At 38.4% G+C, this 27,309-nt stretch overlaps 1 protein-coding gene across 1 annotated transcript in view; it reads left to right on the plus strand.

Moving 5' to 3' along the window:
• Nucleotides 1–27,309, plus strand: part of TAFA4 (TAFA chemokine like family member 4) — a 153,413-nt gene that overhangs the window by 97,637 nt on the left and 28,467 nt on the right. The window contains exon 3 of the mRNA XM_007105921.2: nucleotides 19,324–19,479. Coding sequence (XP_007105983.2) covers nucleotides 19,324–19,479 — 156 coding nt within the window. The remainder of the gene's footprint in view (nucleotides 1–19,323; nucleotides 19,480–27,309) is intronic.

A 27,309-nucleotide genomic window follows, 5' to 3' on the forward strand; every position in this document is an offset into this window, starting at 1 on the left:
TGGCCACTGATGAAGCTTTGTGTAGAAGTTATCTTCCAGTATTAGTGTAAGACATATATGCAAAGGAAAATTGAAAGGATGAACTCCTTAATTCAAGAAGAATTTACTGCTTACAATAGGGATCCAATCATGCATAAGGGAGTCGTGTTCCCTGCCCTGATGAAACTGATAGTCTAAGAGATGGTGCCCAGAAAAAAAAATTAATGTCAATTAAGTATTATTTTATACTCACTGGGATTTTCTCTTTTGTCTTGGAAGTTTTAACAAGAATTTTTAGTCAGTAGTCACGTAAGGAATTGTGTATGCACACGGGTGTGTGACAGCTTAAGTAGATCTGAGAAATGCTCCTAAAGATAAATTTTTTTTTTACCTGAAAATAACTTTAGTATTATAGAAAAACTTTCTTGAAAAGAGAAAGCTTACTTAGACATAGTTATCAAGTGCTAAGGAGTCAATTAATGTATGTGTATGTATGTGTGCACACATGTACATGTATGGATGTATGCATGGATGTATGTAAGGACTTAGCTATGAATGTAAGATATTGTGGCTTTGGAAATCATCTGGCTGGTTAAAATTTCAAAATACATGATTAAATTTATCAAAGTAATACTGGTGTCTGTTCGAAAAAGCATCAGCCTCACCTCTCTGTCCCTGGTCCCATTCTCCAGCTGCAAATGCTGTTTTCCTTTTTTCTTTTAAAGATTTTATTTTATTTTTAAATTTTTATTTTATATTGGAGTATACTTGATTTACAATGTTGTGTTACTTTCAGGTGTACAGCAAAGTGATTCAGTTATACGTATACATATATCCATTATTTTTCAGATTCCTTGCCCATATAGGTTATTACAGAATATTGAGTAGAGTTCCCTGTTCTATACAGTAGGTCCTTGTTGATTATGTATTTTATATATAGTAGTGTGTACACGTTAATCCCAAATTCCTAATTTATCTCTCCCGCCCCCACCTTTCCCCCTTGGTAACCATAAGTTTGTTTTCTATGTCTGTGAGTCTGTTTTGTAAATAAGTTCATTTGTATCACTTTTTAGATTCCACATAGAAGTGATACCATATGATATTTGTCTTTCTCTGACTTACTTCCCTTAGTATGATAATCTCTAGGTCCATCCACATTGCTGCAAATGGCATTATTTCATCCTTTTTTATGGCCAAGTAATATTCCATTGTATATAGGTACCACATCTTCTTTATCCATTTGTCTGTCGAGGGACATTTAGTTTGCTTCTGTGGCCTGGCTATTGTACCTAGTGCTGCAGTGGACATTGGGGTGCATGTACCTTTTTAAATTATGGTTTTCTCCAGAAATATGGCTACAAAACAGCTGCAAATACTGTTTTCTTTTTTTACATCTTAGATTTTGTTAATATCACATTTCTAAGCAATATGCATATACTGTGATTTATTGATTCAACAATTTTAAATCTTATGTATTAAGCTTCTAGATAAAGAATACATGTCCCTTCTTGGATAGTTTTATTGTTTATTTGCATGCATAAATGTTTTTAACTTATGCATCATATCAAATTCCTTTTTGTTTCAGAGATCGTCTCCATCCTGGCTGCTTCTTCGATTGTGTCTAGCTGAAAGACTGACCCTCTGGCTTTGTTTCTGTTTCATCTGTCTTTTGGATTGATTTCCTTCTTTTCCCTAGTCTCTCTCTTTCTGAGCTTTACTCTTTTGGGGTTTTTTTTGCTACAGCATATCCTTCAGTAAATTCCTAAACAGTTGGGTTCATGAAAGTAAAACGTTTGAGACAATGTTTGAAAATTTATTGATAGTTTTGTTGGGTTTAGCAATCTTTCCCTTTAGAATTTTGAAAGCATAACTCAATTGCTTTTTAGCATATAGTGTTGTTTTTGGGAAGTCTAATAAAATTGTTTTATTCTTTTTCCACATGTTAGTATTTTCCCCCTGGCTTTTCAAAGCTATTACCCTTTTGTTTTGTTTTTGTTGTTGTTATTCTGAGAAGTCTAAAATTTCATGCAGATGTATCTTGGCATAGGTCTGCTCTTCATTCTGTGTTTCTGGGCACTAACTGGATTCAAGTCCTTCTGATTTGAACATGTATTGCTTTGATGATATCCTCATTACACTTTTTGTTGTTGTTGTTTTCTATCTCTGGAGTAGGATATTGGGACATTTGGATTTTTGTTTTTATAAGCATTTATTGTTTGCGTTAATGATTTCCATCTCTTTATCTTCATTTTTTGAATTTTATGAGAGATTTTCATTGGTTTCATCTATTAAAAAATTCCCAAGAGTGCTTTTTCATTATCAGATTGATTTTGTTATCATAGCATTTTGCAGTATCAGATTACCTGGATTTGAGATGTGGTTTATTGTTGTTTTTTGAATACTTGATAGATGGCTTTGTAAAGTTTTGTTTTATTCCCTTCCCTTACCTATTGTCAAAGATTTAATGAGAATATATCTCTATCTCTATCTCTATATCTCTATATCTATCTATACACATATGTATATGTTCTATAACTATGAGATTTTATATATATTATATATAATAACTAGTAGAGGTATATATTATACATTAAATATTAATAAACAGACTATCTTGCACATCCTAAACATTAATCATTTCCTCCTCCTCATCCTTTTCTTTTGGAGTCATACTGCTACTATTCGTACTCTTAGGTCTTTGTTCCTTGAATTAACTCTGTGTCCTCTAGTTTTATTTTTTCTATTTTGTTTATTTTAGTCTTTTTCATATTGGAGACTTTCTCTCAATGTCGTTCCTCCTTAGAGAAGAGTGGAATCTCTGAATACGTGTAGGACTTGGTGACCAGTGGAATTTGTTTTTGAGTATATTGGTGGTCAGCCAAGCCTTCTGCTTTGAGCCCCATGCCTTGAAGGACCTATTGAGGTCCTTGGAAGTGAATCAGTCTCATTCCCCCACTCCTGCTGTCTCAATCAGTCACTCCTAATTCATCTTCTTTCCATCTCCCAAAACACTATTAAATGTTTCTCACTTGTTGATATCTCCACTTTTATTCTTTGCTCTTGTGAGTTCAAATCTTTCGTCTTCCTTAACTGTAGGATTTGTTGGGTCTTAGGAAGGAGAGAACATTAACATAGGTGGGTGATTTACCATTTGGGGGGAATTAAAAAATTAAAACATCTCTTGAAAACTGGTTCTGCTAAGTTGCTGTTAAGGAAAGGTTCATGGTGACATGTCAGGGTAGCATATCAGAATGCTATTTTATTGATAATTCTGGGCTTAGATAGTGACATGTATAACATGGGAACAAAAATAATGTTTATAAGACTTTAAATAACAGCCGAAATATTGTTTAGGTTATGATAAAAAAACATGCAGCATTTTGCTGGAGTCTGTTTTAGTTAGAAGTAAAATAGAACAAAATTTTCTGAGGGAAAATGTTAAAAAACATATATATACTTTTTATGTTTAAAATGTACAAGTGGAAGCTTATCACCAATTTCTACATGCACATAGATTTATTTATTTTTGTCCACGGAGATGGTTCTGCATATAAATTTAGTAGAAGAACGGTTAAGAAATCTATCCAACTGTGCATGAAGGGACTTGCAGGGACTAAAACAAGTCCTTTTGTTTATTTTTAACTCTCCATTTGGCTTTATCCTAACTTTAGCATATATATACACTAGTTGTGTAACAGGCTCTTTGAAACTGAACACAGCAGTTTCACTCCTCCTCCTGTCTTCTCTCTCTCTCTTTCTTTCTGTCTTTCTTTCCTTCCTTCCTTCTTTCTTCTCTCTCTCTCTCTCTCTGTGTCTCTCTCTCTCTCCCTCAGCTATCCCCCTAATTTGTGGGAGAGCTAGGAAAGGGGCAGGGGGAGCATGCCTGGGGCTGGGAGGGAAGGTGCCGGTAAATCGTAATGTCAGTTCTCTACTTCATCAGCTACCACTATGGGAGAGGCTTTTTGCAATCTCTCCTATCTTTCTGCAATTATGTTCTCCTTTCAAAAGAAAAAGGGGCTCAGTCTGATCAACTGAACATGGGGAGCCACTTTATTTGATTTCCTGTGCCCCAGTGATCCTGCTGAGTTTAAAACCTTTAAAAGTACTAGGCAGTGATGAAACTGGGAGCTAGAGAGGTAGAAACTGGAGGGCCCAGTGTATAGTCCAGTGCAATGGAGAAGGGAGTCATGATTCACATCGTTGGAGATGCCCTAAATTTGGCAGCAACAGGCTTTTAATGGGAGAGCTAAGGGTTTAAGGAGGCATTAAATGAAAACTTTTCGGGAAATAAGGAATTCATGCACCAGGTGGGGAAAAATTAAAACAAAGGTTGCTGACTGTTTCAAATCTTTAATTCAATAAATATCCATTGGGTAAGGGGACCATTATAAGGTGGATGTTTTGCTCTTAGAGGCACTCACTTTTTCCTTATTCTGAGAAGTGTAATTTTTAAAAAATGAATTGAATTCTTCAGTTCTTTGCATTTCTTCCTAGATCTTCCCAGTTTAATAGTTATTTAAGTAGTTTATAATAATATTAGCAGTAATTTTACTGTCACACTTATTATTATTAGCACCACAAATATTTTTAAAATTTTTATTGAAGTATAGTTGATTTACAAGGTTGTGTTAGTTTCTGCTTACAGCAAAGTGATTCAGTTTTAAGAATATATATATATATATATATACACATACACATATATATATTCTTTTTCATATTTTCCATTCTGGCTTATCACAGGATATTGAATATAGTTCCCTGTGCTATACAGCAGGAGCTTGTTGTTTATCCATCCTATATAAACTAGTTTGCATCTAGCACTACCAATATTTATTGAGCACTTACTATAACCAGGCAGCATTCTTGACACTTTGTCTATATTACTATTTATCCTCACATCAGATCTCTGAAGCCTTATTATTTTGCAGATATGGAAACCGAGGCAAAGAGAAGTGAAGTCACTTGTTGAAAACCTCCCAGCTTTTACAGAAAGCTGTCTGTAATTAATAACATATACTTTCACATGTTACACTGAGATGCTACTTTTTTTTTTTTAACATCTTTATTGGAGTATAATTGCTTTACGATGGTGTGTTAGTTTCTGCTTTACAACAAAGTGAATCCGAGAGGTGGCAGGATAGCTATTGAAACAGAGGCACCTGGTGTCTTTAATGACTGTAATGACTTCAAGTTATTTCTCGCAATGTTAGCTAACCCCAGCTTCTTATTTGGAAACTTCATGTGCTTTTGACCATTTGTCTAAAGAAAGGTTGAATGAAAAGTACACCTTTATATCCCTTATGAGATCCTATCGTATTAGAGCTGCCAATTACATACTCCTATGCCTATGCAGCTATTCTTTTCTTTTTTCTGAATTGCTTGAAAGTAAGTGGCAAACTGCATATATTTCCCAAGAACAAGACCATTCTCCAATACAGTTTGCTACTGTAATAAACTGTGTGGCCATAAACTAAGGCAGATAATGAATTGGGTTTAAAAATCCCATTTACCATACACACACGCAGACAGAAACTTTTTCAGAAACATGAATGATCCCAAAAGATTTCTTTTGCCTAGTCTTGTTTTCACTGTGATACCCCTTTATGTGAAGCATGTCACCTTTTTCAGTCCATGAAGTTAGAATTAGTGAGTGACAACGTATGAGTCATCTCAGGCTGTCGTAACAAATTACCACAGACTGGGTGGTTTAAACAACAAATTTATTTTCTCACCGTTCTTGAAGTTAGAAGTCCAAGATCAAGGTGCCAGCACATTCATTTTCTGGTGTGGTCTCCCTTCCTGGCTTGCAGACAGCCCCCTTCTCGCTGTGTCCTCACGTGGCCTGTTCTGTGTGCGTGTGTGGAAAGGGCAGGCTCTCTGGTATCTCCTCCTCTTCTTATAAGAACACTAGTCCTGTTGTGAGGCACCTGCCCTTTAGACCTCATGTAACCGGAATTACCTTCCTAAAGGCCCTGTCTCCATGTACTGTCACATTGGGGGTTATGGATTCAACATATACGTTTTGCGGAGAGGGGGTATAATTCAGTCTATGACAGACGTTTTGAAGGAATACTTCTGAAATATGGGGAAAAAAATGTCATGAAGAGCCTAGGGGTAGGACGGGAATAAAACAAAGACCTACTAGAGCATGGACTTGAGGATATGGGGAGGGGGAAGGGTAAGCTGTGACAAAGTGAGAGAGTGGCATGGAAATATATACACTACCAAACGTGGGGTGGATAGCTAGTGGGAAGCAGCCGCATAGCACAGGGAGATCAGCTCGGTGCTTTGTGACCACCTAGAGGGGTGGGATAGGGAGGGTGGGGGAGAAGGAGACGCAAGAGGGAAGAGATATGGGAACATACGTACATGTATAACTGATTCACTTTGTTGTAAAGCAGAAACTAACACACCATCGTAAAACAATTATACTCCAATAAAGATGTTAAAAAAAAAAGTAGCATCTCAGTGTAACATGTGAAAGTATATGTTATTAATTACAGACAGCTTTTATATTATAATTAAACTGGGAATTATTTCTAGTTTATATATGTAAATAATCAGAAAGGCTATATATATAATATGATATATAGTCATCTAATGATGAGATCCTCTCAGAGCATTTATTCCATGGTGCTTATCATCTTATCATCTTCTTATGTGTATCTTCTAGTTGATGGTATTCTTGACAAAGAATGGCAAAGAGATAGTAGATTTGCTTAAGGAAAGTGTGGAGGGCAAGTCTTTAGAATACGTGTTTTTTAAAAAAAAAATGATTTCTTTTAGAATAGGTTCTTGTTGGTTATCTATTTTAAATATAGCAGTGTGTACATGTCAGTCCCAAACTCCCAGTCTATCCCTCCCCCAAGCCTTCCCCCTGGTAACCATAAGTTCATTCTCTGAAGTGTGTGAGTCTGTTTCGGTGTTGTAAATAAGTTCATTTGCATCGTTTTTTTTTAGATTCCACTTATAAGTGATATATGATATTTGTCTTTTTCTGTCTGACTTACTTCTCTTAGTATGATAATCTCTAGGTCCATCCATGTTGCTGCAAAGGGCATTATTTCATTCATTTTAATGGCTGAGTAATATTCCATTGTATATATGTACCACATCTTCTTTATCCATTGATCTGTCGAGGGACATTTTGTTTGCTTCCATGTCTTGGCTATTGTGAACAGTGCTGCAATGAACATTGGGGTGCATGTTTCCTTTTGAACCATGATTTTCTCTGGATATATGCCCAGGAGAGAGATTGCTGGATCATATGGTAGCTCTATTTTTTGTTCTCTAAGGAACCTCCATACTGTTCTCCATAGTGGCTGTACCAATTTTCATTCCCACCAACAGTGTAAGAGTGTCCCCTTTTCTCCACACCCTCTCCAGCATTTATTGTTTGTAGACCTTATGATGATACCCATTCTGACTGGTGTGAGGTGATATTTCATTGTAGTTTTGATTTGCATGTCTCTAATGATTAGTGATGTTGAGCATCCTTTCATGTGTTTGTTGGCATTCTGTATATCTTCTTTGGAGGAATGTCTATTTAGGTCTTCTGCCCATTTTTTGATTGGGTTGTCTGTTGTTTTGATATTGAGTCGCATGAGCTGTTTGTAAATTTTGGAGATTAATCCCTTGTCAGTCACATCGTTTGTGAATGTTTTGTCCCTAGAATAGGTGTATTATTTTGAATAATGTCAGAAGAAAAATTTTCTTGAGATGAATTAGGAACGCTGAGTATGGGAGATTTTTAGATATTCTAAAAACTAAGGTAAGTGGCTGGGTTGTGTTGACCTTAGAACATATTATTGTTTTGACTTTTAATCAGTTATTGAAAAATTGTATTTGTAATATCTATAAGAATAGGATAGAAATAGTTTTCCCCACAGTGTTCCAGGCAGATGGGAAATTTTTCTGGAGGAAAGTTGTATTTTTTGAGTGCAGGTGGAAGCTCTTGGGTAGGAAAGGAAAAGGTAGTTGGGATATAATTCTTAGAGTGGATTAGATATGGCTTTTCAGGGGAAAATTGTAACATAGTGTAATGGATCATCTTTTATTTTATCATTGCCTTTTTCTGCATGATCATAAATGTCTACAAAAGCATTCACGAGCTTCCCCAATTTCCCCATGAGCTGCTCTTTAGCCCTTTGCCACTTCAGCCATTCTCTTTTGTGAAGTCTTTCCAGGTGATTTTCTCCTCTTTAATTATTGGGCTAAATCTGCCATGTTCTCAGTGAACGGCTTTGAGTGGTATTCAGGCAGCTCTACTATGTCACTTTCAATGACCTTATGAAATTCTTCATCCTTTGTAACATTTGCATCATAGGATGTTTTGGACCATCGCTGAGAGGCTCGCCGACAGCCTTGACAGGACAGTCCCTGGTGTTGAGTGGGGACTAGTTTTATGTGTGACTAGGCATATTTTTTTATTCTGATGATGTTAATGAATACTCACATAGCAATTGACACAGCTTCCATATAGACCATCCAGCACAAGGGTGGCACACAGAACATTAGGAAGAGGAGGGTTATAAATGAACTGTCTGTGCTCCTATCAAATGCCTGCCTCTTCATTTAGGTTCCACTCATTACCTCCTACCTACTCAGGCATCTCTCTAGCAGCTTTCCCTCTCTATCAGATTTTTCCCAACAGCATACATGTTTGAGGTAAATTCTCATATCTTAAAAAAAAAAATTGCTAACATCTGTATACCCTATACAGTCTCATTTCTCTTCTTCCTTTTACAACACAATTTCTAGCTATAATTATTGTCTCCAATTTCTCACTGTATGCTTTCTCTGAAACCATTCCCATCATGATTTGCCTCCACTGTTTTTCTGATACTTTTCCTGTGAAGGCCACCCCTGACCTTAATACTGCAATGTCCAGTGGTCCTCGTCTTACTTGAACTCAGAACAGCAGTTAATACGATCACTCCCTTATCCTTGAAACCTTTGTCCCTTGGGCTTGCAGAGCACCCCACATTCCTCCCTGGTTCTTTTTTTAGGCCACTGGCCACTGCTTCTCTTCTCCCAAACTCTTAGCATTGAAATGAACCTGTTAAAAAATTCTCGAGCTACAGTTATTTCCTTGGGGATTTTTACCCAGTCTGTTGGCTTTAAATACCATCCACATATTCTAATGATGAACACATGTCCAGCTTGAAACCAGCCTTCTCTCTTAAACTCCAGACTCAAACGTCTAATCTAGCTGCCTATTTGATGTTCTTCAGTTAGGAACCTAACCCCTAACACGCAAGCTCACGGGTTGCCCTCTTTTATTTAAGAGTCAGCCCCACCCTTCTCGTTGTTAAAGGCAACAACCTCAGAGTCTGCATCGACTCCTCTTCCTCTCACATTGTACATTTAACCCATCAACACATCCTGTCACCTCTACCTTCTAAATATATCCAGAATGCCACCTTTTCTTACATCTCCACTGCTACCTGGACCAAGCCATCATCACCTCTCCCTGCGTTATGGTGACGGGAGCTGTGTCCCTGCTTCCATCCTTGTTCCTCGTTAGTCTGTGCTCATTACAGTAGATCCTTTACAAATATTTGTCATATCCAGTCATCCTAAGTTCAGACTTCCCAGGGGTTTCCCATCCGGTTGTGAGCCTCACGGTGACCCATGAGGCTCTGGGTAACCTGCCCATTCACCCTGCATCATCTTTCAGACATCATCTCCTACTAATCTTCCCTTCTCTCACATAGCTCCAGGTAAAGGGCCTTTTTCCCTCAGATATCTGCAAGTAATAGTCTCTCACCTGCTTTAATTTCACACTGACGTGTTAGTTTCTTAGGGCCTCCCTGTTTTAAATTCCATTTTTCATGCTTTGTGTTTCTTTCATCACAAAAATACGAAAGATTCTTGAGGAAGAGGGTTTTTTTGTCCTGTTTTGTTCAGTGTTACATTTCCATGTGTCTGGCACAAAGCGAGCGCTCAACGAATATTTACTGAATAAATATGTAAACAAAAAACCCAAAGTCATTTATTCAACATCTATGGTGTAAGTAGCTCACAATTAAACACTTTTCATTCATTAAGCACTTTAATTGAAACTTCATAACCATCATGTGTGATAGATAATGTACTAGTTGTGTATCAGAAAAATGAGATTGAATTACTCAGTTGAATTCTCCAAGTGGGGAAGCTGGCATTCCATTTCAGCAATTCTGACTCCAAGTCCAGGGCTCTCCCCTTGGTTACCAGCAGGGAAGAATTCCATTTCCACCTTAGGAGAATCGTTAGATATTTCCATTTGGTATCTCTACTTGTTGAGGTCAGAAGCATCTCTCTTTTTTACGACTGTGTCCTCAACCCCAGCAGAGGGCCTGGTGCATAGTAGGGGCTCAGAGGATATTTGTCTGCATAGCTAAGTTACCATGTTTGTCCAGCTGATGGTCCCATGGCTACCACAGTCTTAATTTACGTGACGTCTCTCTTTTTGACAAAAAGCCAAGTTGGAGCTGGGATAGGGGAAGAAAGTTGAGAATTGTAAGGGAAGCACAACTAGGAATACTGGGCATGTTTCCCAAAGGCAGGTGACTAGCCACGGCCTCATTCTCTGCTTTCATTTCATGAAATCTTGTTTTCAGCCTTTTGTTTCCTCTGTTCTCCTTCCATGGAGGGGGGAGGCTGAGAATGCCATAGAGAATACCCCGCTCAAATCAAATAAATGCCTTCTAAGATCACTGGAGTGTGACGCTTCCCTCTGAGGGTGTATTTTCTTGTGCTGGGCTGGAGGAGGAAGGGAAAAAAGATTTAAACAAAAGGAAAAGGATTCAAGGGAAATAATAGGATAAAGAAAAAGTCACCCTAATCTGATGCCTTCTGTCTCTCCATCAGCTTTCAAGTAGTTTCAGCTGAAGAACTTTTATTGCAAACGTGGTTTTATATTTTACCTCCTGTACAGTGGGAAAGCCCTGACTGCACTGGGACAGATAGTTATTTACCCTGCTGCTTGCAACTTTTCTTAAAAGCATATTTATTTATTTATTAAAATCAAAATTTCTCAAACATCTTTATGGGAGTATAATTACATTGTTGTGTTAGTTTCTGCTGTATAACAAAGTGAATCAGCTATACGTATTCATATATCCCCATATCTCCTCCCTCTTGTGTCTCCCTCCCGTCCTCCCTATCCCACCCTTCTAGGTGGTCACAAAGCACTGAGCTGGTCTCCCTGTGCTATGTGGCTGCTTCCCACTAGCTCACTATTTTACATTTGGTAGTGTATATAAGTCCATGCCACTCTCTCACTTTGTCCCAGCTTACCCTTCCCCCTCCCTGTGTCCTGAAGTCCATTCTCTACGTCTGCGTCTGTATTCCTGTCTTGCCCCTAGGTTCTTCAGAACCATTTTTTTTTTAGATTCCATATTTATGCTTTAGCATATGGTATCTGTTTTTCTCTTTCTGACTTACTTCACTCTGTATGACAGACTCCAGGTCTATCCACCTCATTACAAATAACTCAGTTTCATTTCTATTTATGGCTGAGTAATATTCCATTGTATATATGTGCCACATCTTCTTTATCCATTCATCTGTTGATGGACACTTAGGCTGCTTCCATGTCCTGGCTATTGTAAATAGAGCTACGATGACCAATGTGGTACATGACTCTTTTTGAATTATGGCTCTCTCAGGGTATATGCCCAGTAGTGGGATTGCTGGGTCATATGGTAGTTCTATTTTTAGTCTTTTAAGGAACCTCCATACTGTTCTCCATAGTGGCTGTATCAATTTACATTCCCACTAACAGTGCAAGAGGGTTCCCTTTTCTCCACACCCTCTCCAGCATTTATTGTTTGTAGATTTCTGATGATGGCCATTCTTACCGGTGTGAGGTGATACCTCACTGTAGTTTTTATTTGCATTTCTCTAATGACTAGTGATGTTGAGCATCCTTTCATGTGTTTGTTGGCAATCTGTATATCTTCTTTGGAGAAATGTCGATTTAGGTCTTCTGCCCATTTTTGGATTGGGTTGTTTGTTTGGTTTTTTTTTTTGATATTGAGCTGCATGAGCTGCTTGTAAATTTTGGAGATTAATCCTTTGTCAGTTGCTTCGTTTGAAAATATTTTCTCCCATTCTGAGGGTTGTCTTTTGGTCTTGTTTATGGTTTCCTTTGCTGTGAAAAGCTTTTAAGTTTCATTAGGTCCCGTTTGTTTATTTTTGTTTTTATTTCCATTTCTCTAGGAGGTGGGTCAAAAAGGATCTTGCTGTCAAGATTTCTGTCATAGAGTGTTCTGCCTATGTTTTCCTCTAAGAGTTTTATAGTGTCTGGCCTTACATTTAGGTCTTTAACCCGTTTTGAGTTTATTTTTGTATATGGTGTTAGGGAGTGTTCTAATTTCATTCTTTTACATGTAGCTGTCCAGTTTTCTCAGCACCACTTATTGAAGAGGCTGTCTTTTCTCCATTGTATATTCCTGCCTCCTTTATCAAAGATAACGTGACCGTATGTGAGTGGGTTTATCTCTGGGCTTTGTATCCTGTTCCACTGATTTGTATTTCTGTTTTTGTGCCAGTACCATACTGTCTTGATTACTGTAGCTTTCTAGTATAGTCTGAAGTCAGGGAGCCTGAATCGTCCAGCTCTGTTTTTCTTTCTCAAGATTGCTTTGGCTATTCTGGGTCTTTTGCATTTCCATACAAATTGTGAATTTTTTTGTTCTAGTTCTGTGAAAAATGCCGTTGTTAGTTTGATAGGGATTGCATTGAATCTGTAGATTGCTTTGAGTAGTATAGTCATTTTCACAATGTTGATTCTTCCAATCCAAGAACATGGTATATCTCTCCATCTGTTTGTATCATCTTTAATTTCTTTCATCAGTGTCTTATAGTTTTCTGCATACAGGTCTTTTGTTTCCTTGTGTAGGTTTATTCCTAGGTATTTTATTCTTTTTGTTGCAGTGGTAAATGGGAGTGTGGCCGTAATTTCTCTTTCAGATTTTTCATCATTAGTGTATAGGAATGCAAGAGATTTCTGTGCATTAACTTTGTATCCTGCTACTTTACCAAATCCATTGATTAGCTTTAGTATTTTTCTGGTAGCATCTTTAGGATGTTCTATGTGTAGTATCATGTCATTTGCAAACAGTGACAGTTTTACTTCTTCTTTTCTGATTTGGATTCCTTTTATTTCTTTTACTTTTCTTATTTCTTTTTTTTAGCTGTGGCTAAAACTTCCAAATCTATGTTGAATAGTAGTGGTGAGAGTGGGCAACCTTGTCTTGTTCCTGATCTTAGTGGAAATGGTTTCCATTTAAAAGCATATTTAATAAGAAAAAAAAATATGTATTTTAAGCAGATAAAGTTAATCCATCCTCTATAGCAATCCCAAAGCAATCAATTTTTTTGGTAAGGATTGTCATAACTCTTTTAATGTTATATACATCAGTTATTCAGGTGAGTGAGGAACCAGGCATCTTAAATTTTACAATTCTGCCAATATTAATTTTAAGTCACCTGTTTTGAAAAGAACATATACAACCTGATTGCAAGTTCAGAAGTGTGGAAAGGAATCAAGGAAGTTTTAAGTTTCCCCACTTATAAAATATGTCTCCAAGAACACTGAGAATAGTGTCTGCCACATAGTATACTGTATGAAAGTGTTGGTTAAATAAATAGAAATAAATATGCTTCCATCTACCTGCCCAGAGAAAACTGGAAGGAAAATGGCCCAGAAACTGACAAGGATTAACAGCCAAAAAAGCACAATTTTGTGTTTTTTTCCCCCTTCTTTGGCCAGTTTCTGTCCAGTGAACCTGGCTCCACTTCTGGATAATTCATTCGTATATACTCCAATTCACACCTTGAAGCTCTAAAGTAAGAGAAATGAGGGATTTCAGCTACAACTTCTCACTTACTGCATAGGTCTTATGTATATGTATTTAGCTGTAGTTTTCAAGACAGATCTCCAATTGAAATGTTCCCTGCTGTTTAAGAGAGAAAATGCATCTTTGTTTTAAGTGAATTTACCTGAAGTGGCCACTTTCTGGTACTAAGCTTATTGAACAAGGCATCCCTTTTGTATGTTTTTAGAGAACTAAGCCACTAGTTTCTTGTCTGTTTTCTACTTTCATTTTTTTTTTTCATCCAGCAACACTATACTACATAGCGGTATGATGTTTACGATGGTTACATTGATATGTCAACTTGACTGGGGGGGTGCCCAGTCACACATTATTCTGGGTGTTTCTGTGAGGGTGTTTTGGATAAGATTAACATTTGAATTTATAGATTGAGTGAAGCACATTGCCCTCCCTAATGTGGGTGGGCCTCATCCAATCAGCTGAAGGCCTGAATAGAGCAAAAAGCCTAACCTTCTCCTTGAATAAGAGAGAATTCTTCCAGGCTTTGAACTGGGACATATCCTTTCCTGGTTTTGCACTCAAACTGAAACATCAGCTCTTACTGCATCATGAATCTGTCTACCCTTGGACACATCTTGTTGGTTCCCTTTCTCTGAAGAACTCTGACTAATACAATGTTAACACATGAGCTGCTCAAGCATGTATAATCAGTGATTTCTGTGCATCGACCACACTGGATCCCTATCTTCTGCCACCATTCCTTCAGCAGTTTTAAGTACCTGTTTCTGAGAACCCATCTCCTGTGCCAGGAACAAAGATTACAGGGAAACGAGGCACATCCTTATTCAAAGATTATTGTTACATGTCAACAGTACACACGTTTCTAGAAAGACTGTGTAAATGGAGCCACACAAACATTGTTATCAAGTAGAGAAGATGTTTATGTGGCAGACTGAGCCATATTTTCTGACTTGCTGAGGTAGAGATACTATTTTGGCTGTACTTGGTGAAATATTAGCTACCATAGCTACTACACTTTCTGCTGTGAGAGCATAGATACTGCCTGGGTTTGAATCTCTTCTCTTTCTATTTTCTAGTTGTGTTAACTTGGGCAAATAAATTTCTCGACATTTTATTAAATGTAAAATAGGAATAAAAATAGTGCCTGTATTGTAGCATTTTAAAAGATTACATAGAATATTTGTAGAAAGTTTAGAAGAGTGCCTGCAACCTACCATATTTTATCAAATCGAAGATGCTGTCAATTGTGAAATATACTGCTGTTTTGTGTATTTCAAAGAAAGAAAAGCAATGCCAAGTATAATGGTAAGATGCTATCAGTTGTGACACATCCTGACATGTTAAAATATGTATCTTAAAAATCAATGAAGTACCATAATTGGTGCTATATAAATGAATAAAATTTTAGACCAGGCAAGCTGATTATTCAGAGACAAGATTGAATAGAAAAAAAAAAAAACTATTTGCATTTGTGGATGGTTATCTAAACAGCAACAAAATTCTAAGCAAACTATAATATTAATGAATGTTCACATCACTTCTTGACTATTCTAGGAAGTTACTAAAGCATATTTCTTTTATTTTCTTAATGAGGTTTAGAGCTGCTTTCATTATAGACTCTCTAGGACCATTAAAAATCTAATTAAGGCATGATGGCTGTTACAGACTGAGTGTTTGTGCCCCCACCGCCCACCAAATTCATATGTTGAAGCTCTAACCCCCAAATGTGACTGTATTTGGAAAGAGTGTCTATGAAGAGTTGATAGAGGTTAAATGAGGTCATGAGGTGGGCCCTAATTTAATAGGGCTGGTGTCCTTAGGAAAAAAAGGAAGAGACACCAGAGCGCGTGCTCTCTCTCTCTGTCTCTGCCACGTGAGGACATGGTAAGAAGGAGGCTGTTTAAAGCCAGGAAAAGAGCTCTCACCAGGAATTGAATTGGCCAGCACCTTGATCTTGGATTTCTGGCTTCCAGAACTCTGAGAAATAAATGTCTGTTGTTGAAGCCACCCAGTCTGTGGTAGTTTGTTGTGGCAGCTGAGCAAACTGAGACAATGGCCACCAGGGAAGGTGGTCACTGAGAGAAGACTGAGGATGAATTCATCCGAGCCACCCCTCTTCCCCCTCTGTGGCTACTCATTACCTGTCCAGGACTGTGTGACCTGAAGTGCTTATTTGCAATTGGAAATGACAGAAAGGATCTCCCCGTGAACTCTCCCCAATCCTCACTTTTCTGCTTACTTGGTGCTAAAGTCCCATGCTACTTTACCGCTATTGTAATTACTCTTGATTTTTTACTTATTTACTTTTTTACAATTGTACACAACTACCTATGGGAAATCAACACTCTTCTTGCGAACATTTAATTAGGTTTATAGTTTTAATTACTCCTTTCATATTTATGTTTTCCTCTGTCGTGGATTGAAAACTTTCTCTCCTGCTGACGATTTGACTCTCTGGGTACTGGTTCCGCTTTTATGTGTTTTGCAAATGAAACTTTGCCTTAGTGTTTGTTCTCACCATTAATTGGATTTTGCTTCCACCATTTAAGATAGTATGACAGGGAAGGGCCAGGAGAAATTCACCATGATATAGAGGTTACTTTGTAGAAAGTCTATCTTTATGGATTAAAAATCAGAAATACAGAATTTTAGAAAGGTGCTTTGTTATTCGAAGCACATACACCAAACAACAGAAAGCAAGCAAAGGATTAACCTGTGGGAATCCTTGGGGAAACCTGTTTTAAAAAGTAGATGAGATTTCTTGTAATTCACAGAACAGTTTATATGTAAATGGTGTATCTGAAAATCATGAGGGTGCTTGAGGGTGCCTGAGAAGTTTGCCTTTCATTAATAATTTCTAAACATTGCCTCTACAATCTTGTTTCCGTTTTTTTTTTTTATTAGAGCAAAGGTAAGTCTTTCCATCTTGGTATAACCAGAGTTGGTGTATTAGTTATCCATTGCTGTGTAACAAATTAGCCCTGACCTTAGATGCTTGAAACAATCAACAAACAGTTGGCACTTGAACAACATAGGTGTGAACTGTGCAGGTCCACTATACTCTGATTTTCTTCAATAAATATGTTCTGTAGTACCACACAACCTGTGGTTGGCTGAATCCATGGATGCATACCTACAGGTAAGGAGGGCCAACCATAAGCTATACCCATGAGAATGGGTCCACTTAATGTTAAGCTAAGTTCTCTCTTGGTTTTACAATCTCCTGATAATTTTCCAATAAATTCTCTTGGGCTTAAGTGAGCTTAGATCACTTTCCATTGTTGAAAGACTCCTAACTGATAAAATGGACTCCAGTGTAAATTAAACGTAAGCTATTTTCTGTTTGTTACAGGACTATGGAAGTCAGTTTTATCATTGTTGGTGCTGGGAGGTAGAAATATAGAATTGTGGACAGAGCAGTGAGAACCTGTGGTGCTAGGATGGAATTGGAGATGCCAGTGTGGACTTACGCTGTGTATATACACACACACACACACACACACACATACACACACACACACACACACACATCCTAGGTCTATCTGCCCTTTCAGCCCCAAATCACTCCCTGGTAGCAATGAGTAAACCTTTGTGCCAAGGTCCTGGTTTCTAAATCTGAAGCCCCACTAAAAACAATCTGGGCTCCTTGGAGAAAAATGATGAGGGCAGGGAAAATCTGGCACATCTTTTGAGCCAGAAAGTTAGTTAAGATCTCAGAGAATAATGGGGATATGTCAAAATGACACAGCTGCCAGTATGACGGGGTTCCTCCTGTCTAGATCTGAGATAAGTAGAATATTAATATAGAATCAGTTTTGCAACCATCATATTAATAGTTGGTTCTGGTGGAAGTCATCAATGGATGCTGAAAATAGTGGGTCAAAGTTTGAAGAGTGGGGTGTTTACATAGTTTGAATATATTTCCCCTTAAAATGCTTTAGAAATGGAGAAACCTGGCAGCCACCACCTTAAGCATGTGATTAAAAGTAACAGCAGCAAAAGCTGGATAAATGACATTATGTGCCTCCTGATATGATGCACTGAGAAGAACATAGTGTCACTTCTGGGGTAATCTGCTAAAAGTGCATTGCCTGACTCTAATCAGGAGGAAACATCAGACAAATCCAAACTGAGGAAGATTCTACAAAATAACTGACATGTATTCTTTAAAAAATGTCAAGGTCAAGAAAGATAAAGGCTGAGGAATAGTTTCTGAGTAAAGAAGGCTAAAGAAATGTGAACTAAATATAATGTAGGCTTCTGCATTGGATCCTGCGCAGGGGGGGAAATGGCTCTAAAGGACATTTTTGGGACAAGTGGAAAAATTTGACGGTAGATTGTCAGTTATATAATAGCATTGTTTTAATGTTAAATGTCCTGAATTCATTAATTATGTCAGAGAAAGTCTTTATTCTTGGGAAATACACAGTATTTAGGGGTGAAGGAGTGTCATGTCTGCAACTTACTCTCAAATGGCTCAGAAAAATATAGGAAAGAGAGTGAATGATGAAGCAAATGGGGTCACATGTTAACAATTAGGGAATCTAGGTAAAAGGTCATATATCAGTTTGCTATTGTTGCTGTGACAAATTACCATAAATTTAGCGGCTTGTTTCTGTAGGTGAGAAGTCTGGCACAGTTTGGCTGGTTTCTCTGGGTTAAAATCAAGGTATCTGCAGGAGAGCCTTCCTTTATGGGGACCCTGGGGAAGAATCTGCTTCCAAGCACATCCAGGTTTTTGGCAGAATTCAGTCCCTTGTCGTTGTAGGACTGAAGTCTCCATTTCCTTGACTCTTGGCCCCTCCATTTTCAAGCCAGCAATGGTGCTTTGAGTCCTCCTCACGGTTTAAATCTGAATTCGCCTTCTGCTTCATCTCTCTGCTTTGAAGGGCTCATCACCTTAGCTCTACATGGATAATCCAGAATAATCTCCCTCTCTTAAACTTAACCAATGAATAATCTTAATTACATCCGCAAAATCTCTTTTTGCCATGTAAGTAACATAACATAGCCATCGGTGTGATACCAGGGGCTAAAGGTCCTAGAAGCCAAATTTCTGTATACCTCAGTTTTTTTTTTTTTTTTTTTTTTTTTTTTTTTTGCGGCACGCGGGCCTCTCACTGTCGTGGCCTCTCCCGTTGCGGAGCACAGGCTCCGGACGCGCAGGCTCAGCGGCCATGGCTCACGGGCCCAGCCGCTCCGCGGCATGTGGGATCTTCCCGGACCGGGGCACGAACCCTTGTCCCCTGCATCGGCAGGCGGACTCTCAACCACTGCGCCACCAGGGAAGCCCTATACCTCAGTTTTATAGGAGTTTTTTGCACTATTCTTGCCACCTTTATATAAGTTTAAATTTACATCAAAACAAACAAACAGAAAGGATTCATAAACATAGTATACATGGAATTGGGAAAAGTAGTCATGGCATCATTCACATCCGTGGTACTTTCATTTCTTCCTAACAGCACTGGGTCTCTTTTGCTCCCCTGTTATCCACCAGGTCACCACCAAATCAAGCAAGGGACCTGTGAGGTGGTCGCAGTGCACAGGTGCTGTAACAAGAACCGCATAGAGGAGCGATCACAAACGGTCAAGTGTTCTTGCCTCCCAGGACAGGTTGCTGGCACAACTCGAGCTCAGCCTTCTTGTGTTGAAGGTAAGACCTTTCTGGTCAGTTTCCCTAATGTTGCAAAAGGACCTAACACTAAAGAACCCCCCTACTCTGTTGTCTTTGCAACTCAAAGAAAACTAGGGCTGCACCTATGTCAACTATGTCAGTGTTATTTAAAAAATGAACATAAATATAACCCCACAAATTTCTTAATGAGTAGGTTATTAATGATGTCTCCCAAGAGGTACCAATGAGGAGTTCTGTTACTGGATAATCAGGAAGATATGCTTTGATTTCTGCTTGCCCAACTGTCTCTCCAAATATCACCCACTGGAGCAGTTTCTTCCCTAGATATGCTTCTCTGCCTCCCCTAAAACTCTATTCAGAAAGTCAGCAACCTGGTTTCCTCACCTCGTGTTTGATGTTATAGATTAATAGTCTCTTTATTTCTAGTTTACTATTTATACAACATCTTTGGAGCAAGTTCCCTGAGAATAGTTTGGGATATCATTCATTTGTTGTTTCCCTATCCCCCAGCAGAATACGGTGCCAGTGGTTTAGAAAAAAAAATGAATCAATGTTGATGGTTGTAGGTGGAGGCCTGGGATTGATTCCTTTTGATGCCCCCTGGCTCCTTCCCGCAGACACCTTGTTAGAAACAAGTATCAGTCCCCAGGGGGACAGATGCATGAGGTTAAGTCTTACAGCAGTTTCTGTACAGTGGTGTGAAACCTCCCTGAAAAGGAACACTTCCTGTCTTATCTGATGCATTTCAAAAGGTCAGCAGTTAAAACACACACACATTCTTATCTCTGGAATCATACAGTCGACAATAATGAACCACATCCCACCTACCCTACCAGACAGACACACATTTATAGACTCTTTGGTGTACATGTATTGTATACATACCAGTGCTATGTATCAGCATGATCTCTGCCAGCTCTCAAAGTGGACAGTGAACGTGGAAAATTTCCCATCTAGAATTCCTCACCAGAAACCCTGGGGGCCAAATGTGTTGCTGAATTCAGATTCTGTCAGATTTAGTTAAGGCAACGTAGTGCATATGCCATCTATTACCTAACAGACCTAATGTTGTCTGCAGTTGCACCCCATAATTACAGACATTACTATTTATACAGTAAAATATATGAATATTCATGCAGGATGGGATAAGGCAAGATGAAGAACCTCACGTTAATTCAAGTCAGGTATTGCTGCCATTCTAAAGAAATTCTTGCCATTTTCAGAGCTTTTTGGATTTGGGGCTGAAAGATAGAGGATTGTAGGCCTATAAAAAAAAGGTAAAGATCTTTAACATGAAAAAAAATTGCTAAGTTTGTCTCCGCAGCTGGGACAGTTTAGTGTATATATTTGCTCGATTACTGAATCCAGATCATACTCATTTTGTCTCCTTGCTGTCTCTCAAATCAGTCCACTCTTCTCTACCCCACTGTCACCTCTACAGTCTAAGGGCCTAATTACATTTTGCTGTGCTTACTACTCTTCGTCTTCCAATTTTCACGCTGTAGCCAGAATGATCCTTCTACAGAAACAGAACTCATTACGTCACTCCCATATTTAAAACCACACTTCAGTGACTTTCCACTGTCTTTAAAATGAAATCCAAATTCCTTACCGTGGCTTTGCTGATGAAGCGCTGCATAATCTCGTTCTGTCTTACTTTTTTCTTTGAACTACTGTACCCCAGGCAAACTGGAGTCTTTTCTGTTCCCTTTCATCTCTGCACTTCACCTGTCTATACCCATTGCCTGAATCGTTGCCTTCATCCCCCCACCACACATTTGTCCACTTAATGCCTAGTCTCCTTTCAAATCTTCTATATGTTCTTGTATCTCCCCATACTTCCAGTTCATGGTGTACCTCTTGTTTTGTTGTAAAAACTCGTCAAATGTATGCTTCCCATTAGTCTGCAAGTTGCTTGAGGATGGGAACTGGGTCTCTTATTTACATCTCCCCGCAGTGGCTGGTGCATGATGAGTTTTAGCACAGGAGAGAATTATTTCATCTTCACTAATCACAGATTCATTTCGAAAGGTAACAGCAATGGTTGCTTGCCTCTGTAGATTTTATTTAATTTTTAATTAACAGTTGTAAAGATTTTTAATGTTTTTATTGAAGTATAGTTGACATACAATATTATGGTAGTTTTAGGTGTACAACATAGTGCTTTGACATTGATAAACATTACATACTGATCACCAAGATAAGTCAACCATCTGTTGCCATACAAAATTATTACAATATTATTGACTATATTCCCTGTGCTGTATATTACATCCCTATGGCTTATTTTATAACTGGAAGTTTGTACCTCTTAATTCTCTTCACCTATTTTGTCCAACCTCCCACACTTCTCCCCTCTGGAGACCACCAGTTATTTTTCTGCATCTGTGAGTCTGTTTCTGTTTGGTTTTGTTTGTTGTTCTTTTTTTTTCTTTTCTTTTTTTTTAGATTCCACATATAAGTGAAATAATGTTGTCTGTCTTTCTTTGTCTGACTTATGTCACTTAGCATAACACCCTCTAGATACATTCACATTGTTGCAAATGACAGAATTTTCTTGTGTTTTATGGCTGAGTAACACTCCATTGTATATATATTCACCACATCTTCTTTATCCATTCATCTGTTGATGGGCAGTTAGATTGTTTCCATACATTGGCTATGGTAAATAATGCTGCAGTGAACATAGAGGTGCATATTTCTTTTCCAGTTCGTGTTTTTGTATTCTTTGGGTAGATAGCCAGAAGTGGGGTAGCTACTGGATCATATGGTAGTTCTATTCCTAGTATTTTGAGGAATCTCCATAGCGTCTTCCATAGTGGCTGCATCAATTTAAATTCCCAACAACAGCGTATAAGGGTTCGCTTAACCCACACGTGATTGTTTTCTTAAGTTTTCTTAGTTTGTTTTTAGTTTATGGAAATACAATAGATTTATGTATATTGATTTTTGTATCCTGAAACTTTACTGAATCCACTGATCAGTTTTAATAGTTTTTTGGTGGAGTCTTTAAGGTTTTTTTAATATATACTATCATGCCATCTGCAAACAGTGACAGTTGTACTTCTTTTTTTTCTAATTTGGATAACTTTTATGTCTTTTTCTTGTCTGATTGTCGTGGCTAGGACTTCCCACACTGTGCTGAGTGAAAGTCGTAATAGTAGGGATCCTTATCTTGTTCCTTATCTTAGAGGAAAAGCTTTCAGCATTTCACCATTGAGTGTGATGTTAACTGTGGGTTTATTGTATATGGCCTTTATTATGTTGAGGTACAGTCCCTCTATACTCACTTTGTTGAGAGCTTTTAATCATAACTGGATGTTGAATTTTGCCAAGTGCTTTTTCTTTATCTGTTGAGATGACTGTATGATTTTCTCCTTTGTTTTGTAAATGTGGTGCATCACATTGATTGATTTGCAGATATTGAACCATCCTTGAATTCCTGGCATAAATCCCAAAGGATCATGGCATATGGTTTTTTTAATGTACTGTTGAATTAGATTTGCTAATATTTTGTTGAGGTTTTCTGCTTCTGTCTTCATCAGGGATGCTGGCCCGTAATTGTCTTTCTTTTTTCTTTTTTTGGTGTAGAGTCTTTGTCTATAGTTTTAGTATAAGGATCATGAGTTTGGAAGCATTCCTTTCTCTGTAACTTTCTGGAATAATTTGAAAAGGTTAAGTATTAACTCTTCTTTAAATGTTTTATAGAATTCATTTCTGAAGACATCTGGTCCTGGACTTTGTTGTGAGGGGTTTTTTTTGTTTTGTTTTTTGGAGTATACTTGCTTTACACTGCTGTGTCAGTTTCTGCCGTACAGCAAAGTGAATCAGCCATATGTATACACATATCCCCTCATTTGTGGATTTCCTTCCCATTTAGGTCACCGCAGAGCACGAGGTAGAGTTCCCTGTGCCATGTAGTAGGTTCTCATTAGTTATCTATTTTATACTTGGTATTGATAGTGTATATATGTCAATCCCAATCTCCCAATTCGTCCCAACCCCCCCTTCCCCCTTGGTATCCTGTTGTGAGTTTTTGGATTATTGATTCAATTTCAATACTAGTCATCAATTTGTTCAGATTTTCTATTTCTTCCTGATTGTCTTAGAAGAATGTATGTTTCTAGGAGTTTATCTGTTTCTCTGAGGTGGTTCAGTTTGTTGGTATATAATTATTTCTACTAACCTCTTATGATTCTTTGTATTTCTGTGGTGTTGGTTGTAACTTCTCTTTCCTTTCTGATTTTATTTATTTGGGCCCTTTCTTGTTTTTGCTTGATGAGTATGGCTAAACGTTAATCTATTTTGTTTATATTTTCAAAGAACAAGCTCTTAGTTTCATTGATCTTGTCTATTTTCTTTTTAGTCTCTATTTCATTTATTTCTGCTCTAATATTTATTATTTCCTTCCTTCTGCGGACTTTGGGCTTTCTGTGTTCCTCTTCTTCTAATTCCTTTAGATGGTAAGTTAGGTTGTTTATTTGAGATTTTCCTTGTTTCTTGAGGTAGGCTTGTATCACTAAATTTCCCTCTTAGAACTACATTCGCTGTGTCCTATAGATTCTGGAAAATTGTATTTTATTTTTATTTCTTTCGAGATAGTTTCTGATTTCCTCTTTGATTTCTTCATTGACGAATTGGTTTTTTGGTTAACATGTTGTTTAGTCTCCACGCATTTGTGTTTTATCCAGGTTTCTGTCTGTAATTTGATTTCGTGTTGCATACCTCTGTGGATGGTTGAAAGTGCTTGATTTCAGTCGTCTTAAATTTATTGAGACTTGTGTTATGGCATAATGTGATCTATCCTGGAGAATGTTCCATGTGCTCTTGAAATGTATGTGTTTTTTCTGCTTTTATAGGAAACTTTATTTTATACTGGAGTACAGTTGATTAACAGTGTTGTGTTAGTTTCAGGTGTATAGCAAATTGATTCAGTTATACATATACATGTTTCTACTCCTTTTCAAATTCTTCTCCCACTTAGCTTATTACAGAGTACGGAGCAGAGTTCCCTGCTGCTATACAGTAGGTCCTTGTTGGTTATCCGTTTTAAATATAGCAGTGTGTACATGTCAAGCCTAAACTCCCAATCTATCCGTCCCCCCCACCCTTCCCCCCAGTATCTATAAGTTCGTTCTCTAAGTCTGTGAGTCTGTTTCTGTTTTGTAAATCAGTTCATTTGTATCTGTTTGCTTAGATTCCACATATAAGCGATATTATTTGATATTTGTCTTTCTCTTTCTGACTTACTTCACTTAATATGATAATCTCCAGGTCCATCCATGTTGCTGCCAATGGCATTATTTCATTCTTTTTAACGGCTGAGTAATATTCCATTGTCTATATGTACCACGTCTTCTTTATCCACTCATCTGTTGATGGACATTTAGGTTTGCTTCCATGTCTTGGCTACTGCAAACAGTGCTGCAATGAGCATTGGGTGCCGTATCCTTTTGAACCATGGTTTTCTCTGGATATATGCCCAGGAGTGGGAGAGCCGGAACATACGGCAGCTCTATTTTTCCGTTTGTAAGTAACCTCAATCTGGTTTTCCATAGTGGCTCTACCAATTTACAGTCCCACCAACAGTGTAGGAGGGTTCCCTTTTCTCCACCCCCTCTACAGCATTTATGGTTTGCAGATAATTTTGATGATGGCCATTCTGACTGGTGTGAGGTGATATCTGATAATTTTGATTTGCATTTCTCTAGTAATTAGTGATGTTGAGCTTCTTTTCATGTGCCTCTTGGCTTTCAGTATGTCTTCTTTGGAGAAATGTCTATTTAGGTCTTCTGCCCATCTTTTGATTGGGTTGTTTGTTTTTTTTCATGCTGAGTCACATGAGCTGTTTGTAAATTTTGGAGACTAATCCCTTGTTGGTCAAATCATTTGCAAATATTTTCTCCCATTCTGTGGGTTCTCTTTTCATTTTGTTTATGGTTTCCTTTGCTGTGCAAAAGCTTTTGAGTTTAATTAGGTCCCATTTGTTTATTTTCGTTTCTATTTCCATTACTCTGGGAGACGGATCGAAAAAGATATTGCTGTGATCTGTGTCGAAGAGTGTTCTGCCTATGTTTTCCTCTAAGAGTTTTATGGTATCTGGTCTTACATTTAGGTCTTTAATCCATCTTGAGTTTACTTTTTTTGTGTGCTTTTTTTTTGGTGGACTGTGTCTATTAAGGTCATCTGATCTAATGTGTCACTTAAGGCCAATGTTTCGTTATTGATTTTTTTGTCTGGATGATCTGTCCATTGATCTGAGTGGGGTGTTCATGTCCTCCTATTATACCTGTCAAGTTCTACCTTTATATCTGTTAATATTTACTTTATGTGTTCAGGTGCTCCTCTGTTGGGGGCATAGATATTTATGAGCTTATACCTTGTTGGATCGATCCCTTTATTATTAGGTAATGTCCTTCTTTGTCTCTGTTTACAGTTTTTGTTTTAGCGTCTATTCTAAGTATTGCTACATCTGCTGTTGATTCCCTTTAGTGTATTTTTCATTTAAGTTACTGTATTTTTTTTTAAAATCAGAGTATAGTTGATTTACAATGTTGTGTTAGTTTCAGGTGTACAGCAAAGTGAATCAGTTATACATATACATACATCCATTCTTTTCTAGATTCTTTTCCCATACAGGCCATTACAGAGTATTGAGTAGAAGTTACTGTATTCTTTAGTTCTGATTTTTTTTTTCTGAAGTTCTATCCCTTTTTTGAAGTTGTCACTGAGTTCATTCATTCTTCTCCTTTGTTCAGTGAGTGTCTTTATGACTATTACTTTAAACTCTTTAGCTGGTAAATCGGTTACCTCCATTTCATTTAGTTCTTCTTCTGTGTTTTTTCCTGTTTATTTCCTTTTGGAAGGTGTTTCTTTGTCTCCTCGTTTTGGCTAACTACATATATGAGGTATGTCAGCTATGTCTCCCAGTCTTGAAAGAGTGGCCTTATGTACAAGGTGCCCTGTGGGGCCCAGTGGCACAGGCACCCTTGGTCACCAGAGCCAGGTGCTCCAGAGGTATCACCGGTGTGGGCTGTATGCACCCTCCTTTTATGGTTGAGTCTTGATTGCTACAGACACACTGGTTGGTGGGCAGGGCTGACCCCGAGGCTGGCTGGTTGCATGGGTTGGCCAGGACTGTTATGGGGCACGTTGATGGGTAGAACTCGTCTCTGGCACAACTGGCTGTGAAACCTGATCATGACTCTTGTGGGACTGCTGGTGTGCGCAGCTCTCCGAATGGGAGCTGCTTTGGAGGGACACCAGTGCCGGCCAAGCTGCTGGGTGGGGTTAGGGGGCAAGAACCATTTTGCAGGGGCACTGGTAACGGCTGAGGTGGCCCATCAGGTAGGGCAGGAGCTACTTTGGAGGGACTGATCACAGCGGGGTAGGGTCTTAGGGGAATGCCGGGGTGGGGCACACAGTGTTAGCTAGGTAGGTGAAGAGTTACGGAATTGGTGCAGTGCACGTCAGTGCTGGACAAGCTAGGTAAAAGGAGAGTTAAAAAAAAAAAAAAAAAAGGGGGTTCCTGCCAGCACTTCTGTCCCTGGAGGAAGTTCCACCGGATCCCTGCCCCTCTGGCGTGTGTCCTAAAATTGGTCGATGAATTTCCTTCTTGTGTCACACAGGCACTTTGCAAGCTGGTGCCTCCGTACTGGGACTTGGAGCAAGTGAGTTTGTGTGTGACTCCTTCAAGAGTGGAGTCTGTTTTCTCCATTCCTCCAGCTCTCCTAGACGTAAGCTCCACTAGTTTTCAAGGCCAGATGTTCTAAGGGCTCATCTTCCTGGTGCAGGACCCCTGGGCTGGGGCAGTTGATGTGGGGCTCGGACCCTTTGCTCCTCGGCAGG

This window comes from Physeter macrocephalus, chromosome 18 (assembly GCF_002837175.3).
Source record: "Physeter macrocephalus isolate SW-GA chromosome 18, ASM283717v5, whole genome shotgun sequence".
NCBI classification, from domain to species: domain Eukaryota; kingdom Metazoa; phylum Chordata; class Mammalia; order Artiodactyla; family Physeteridae; genus Physeter; species Physeter macrocephalus.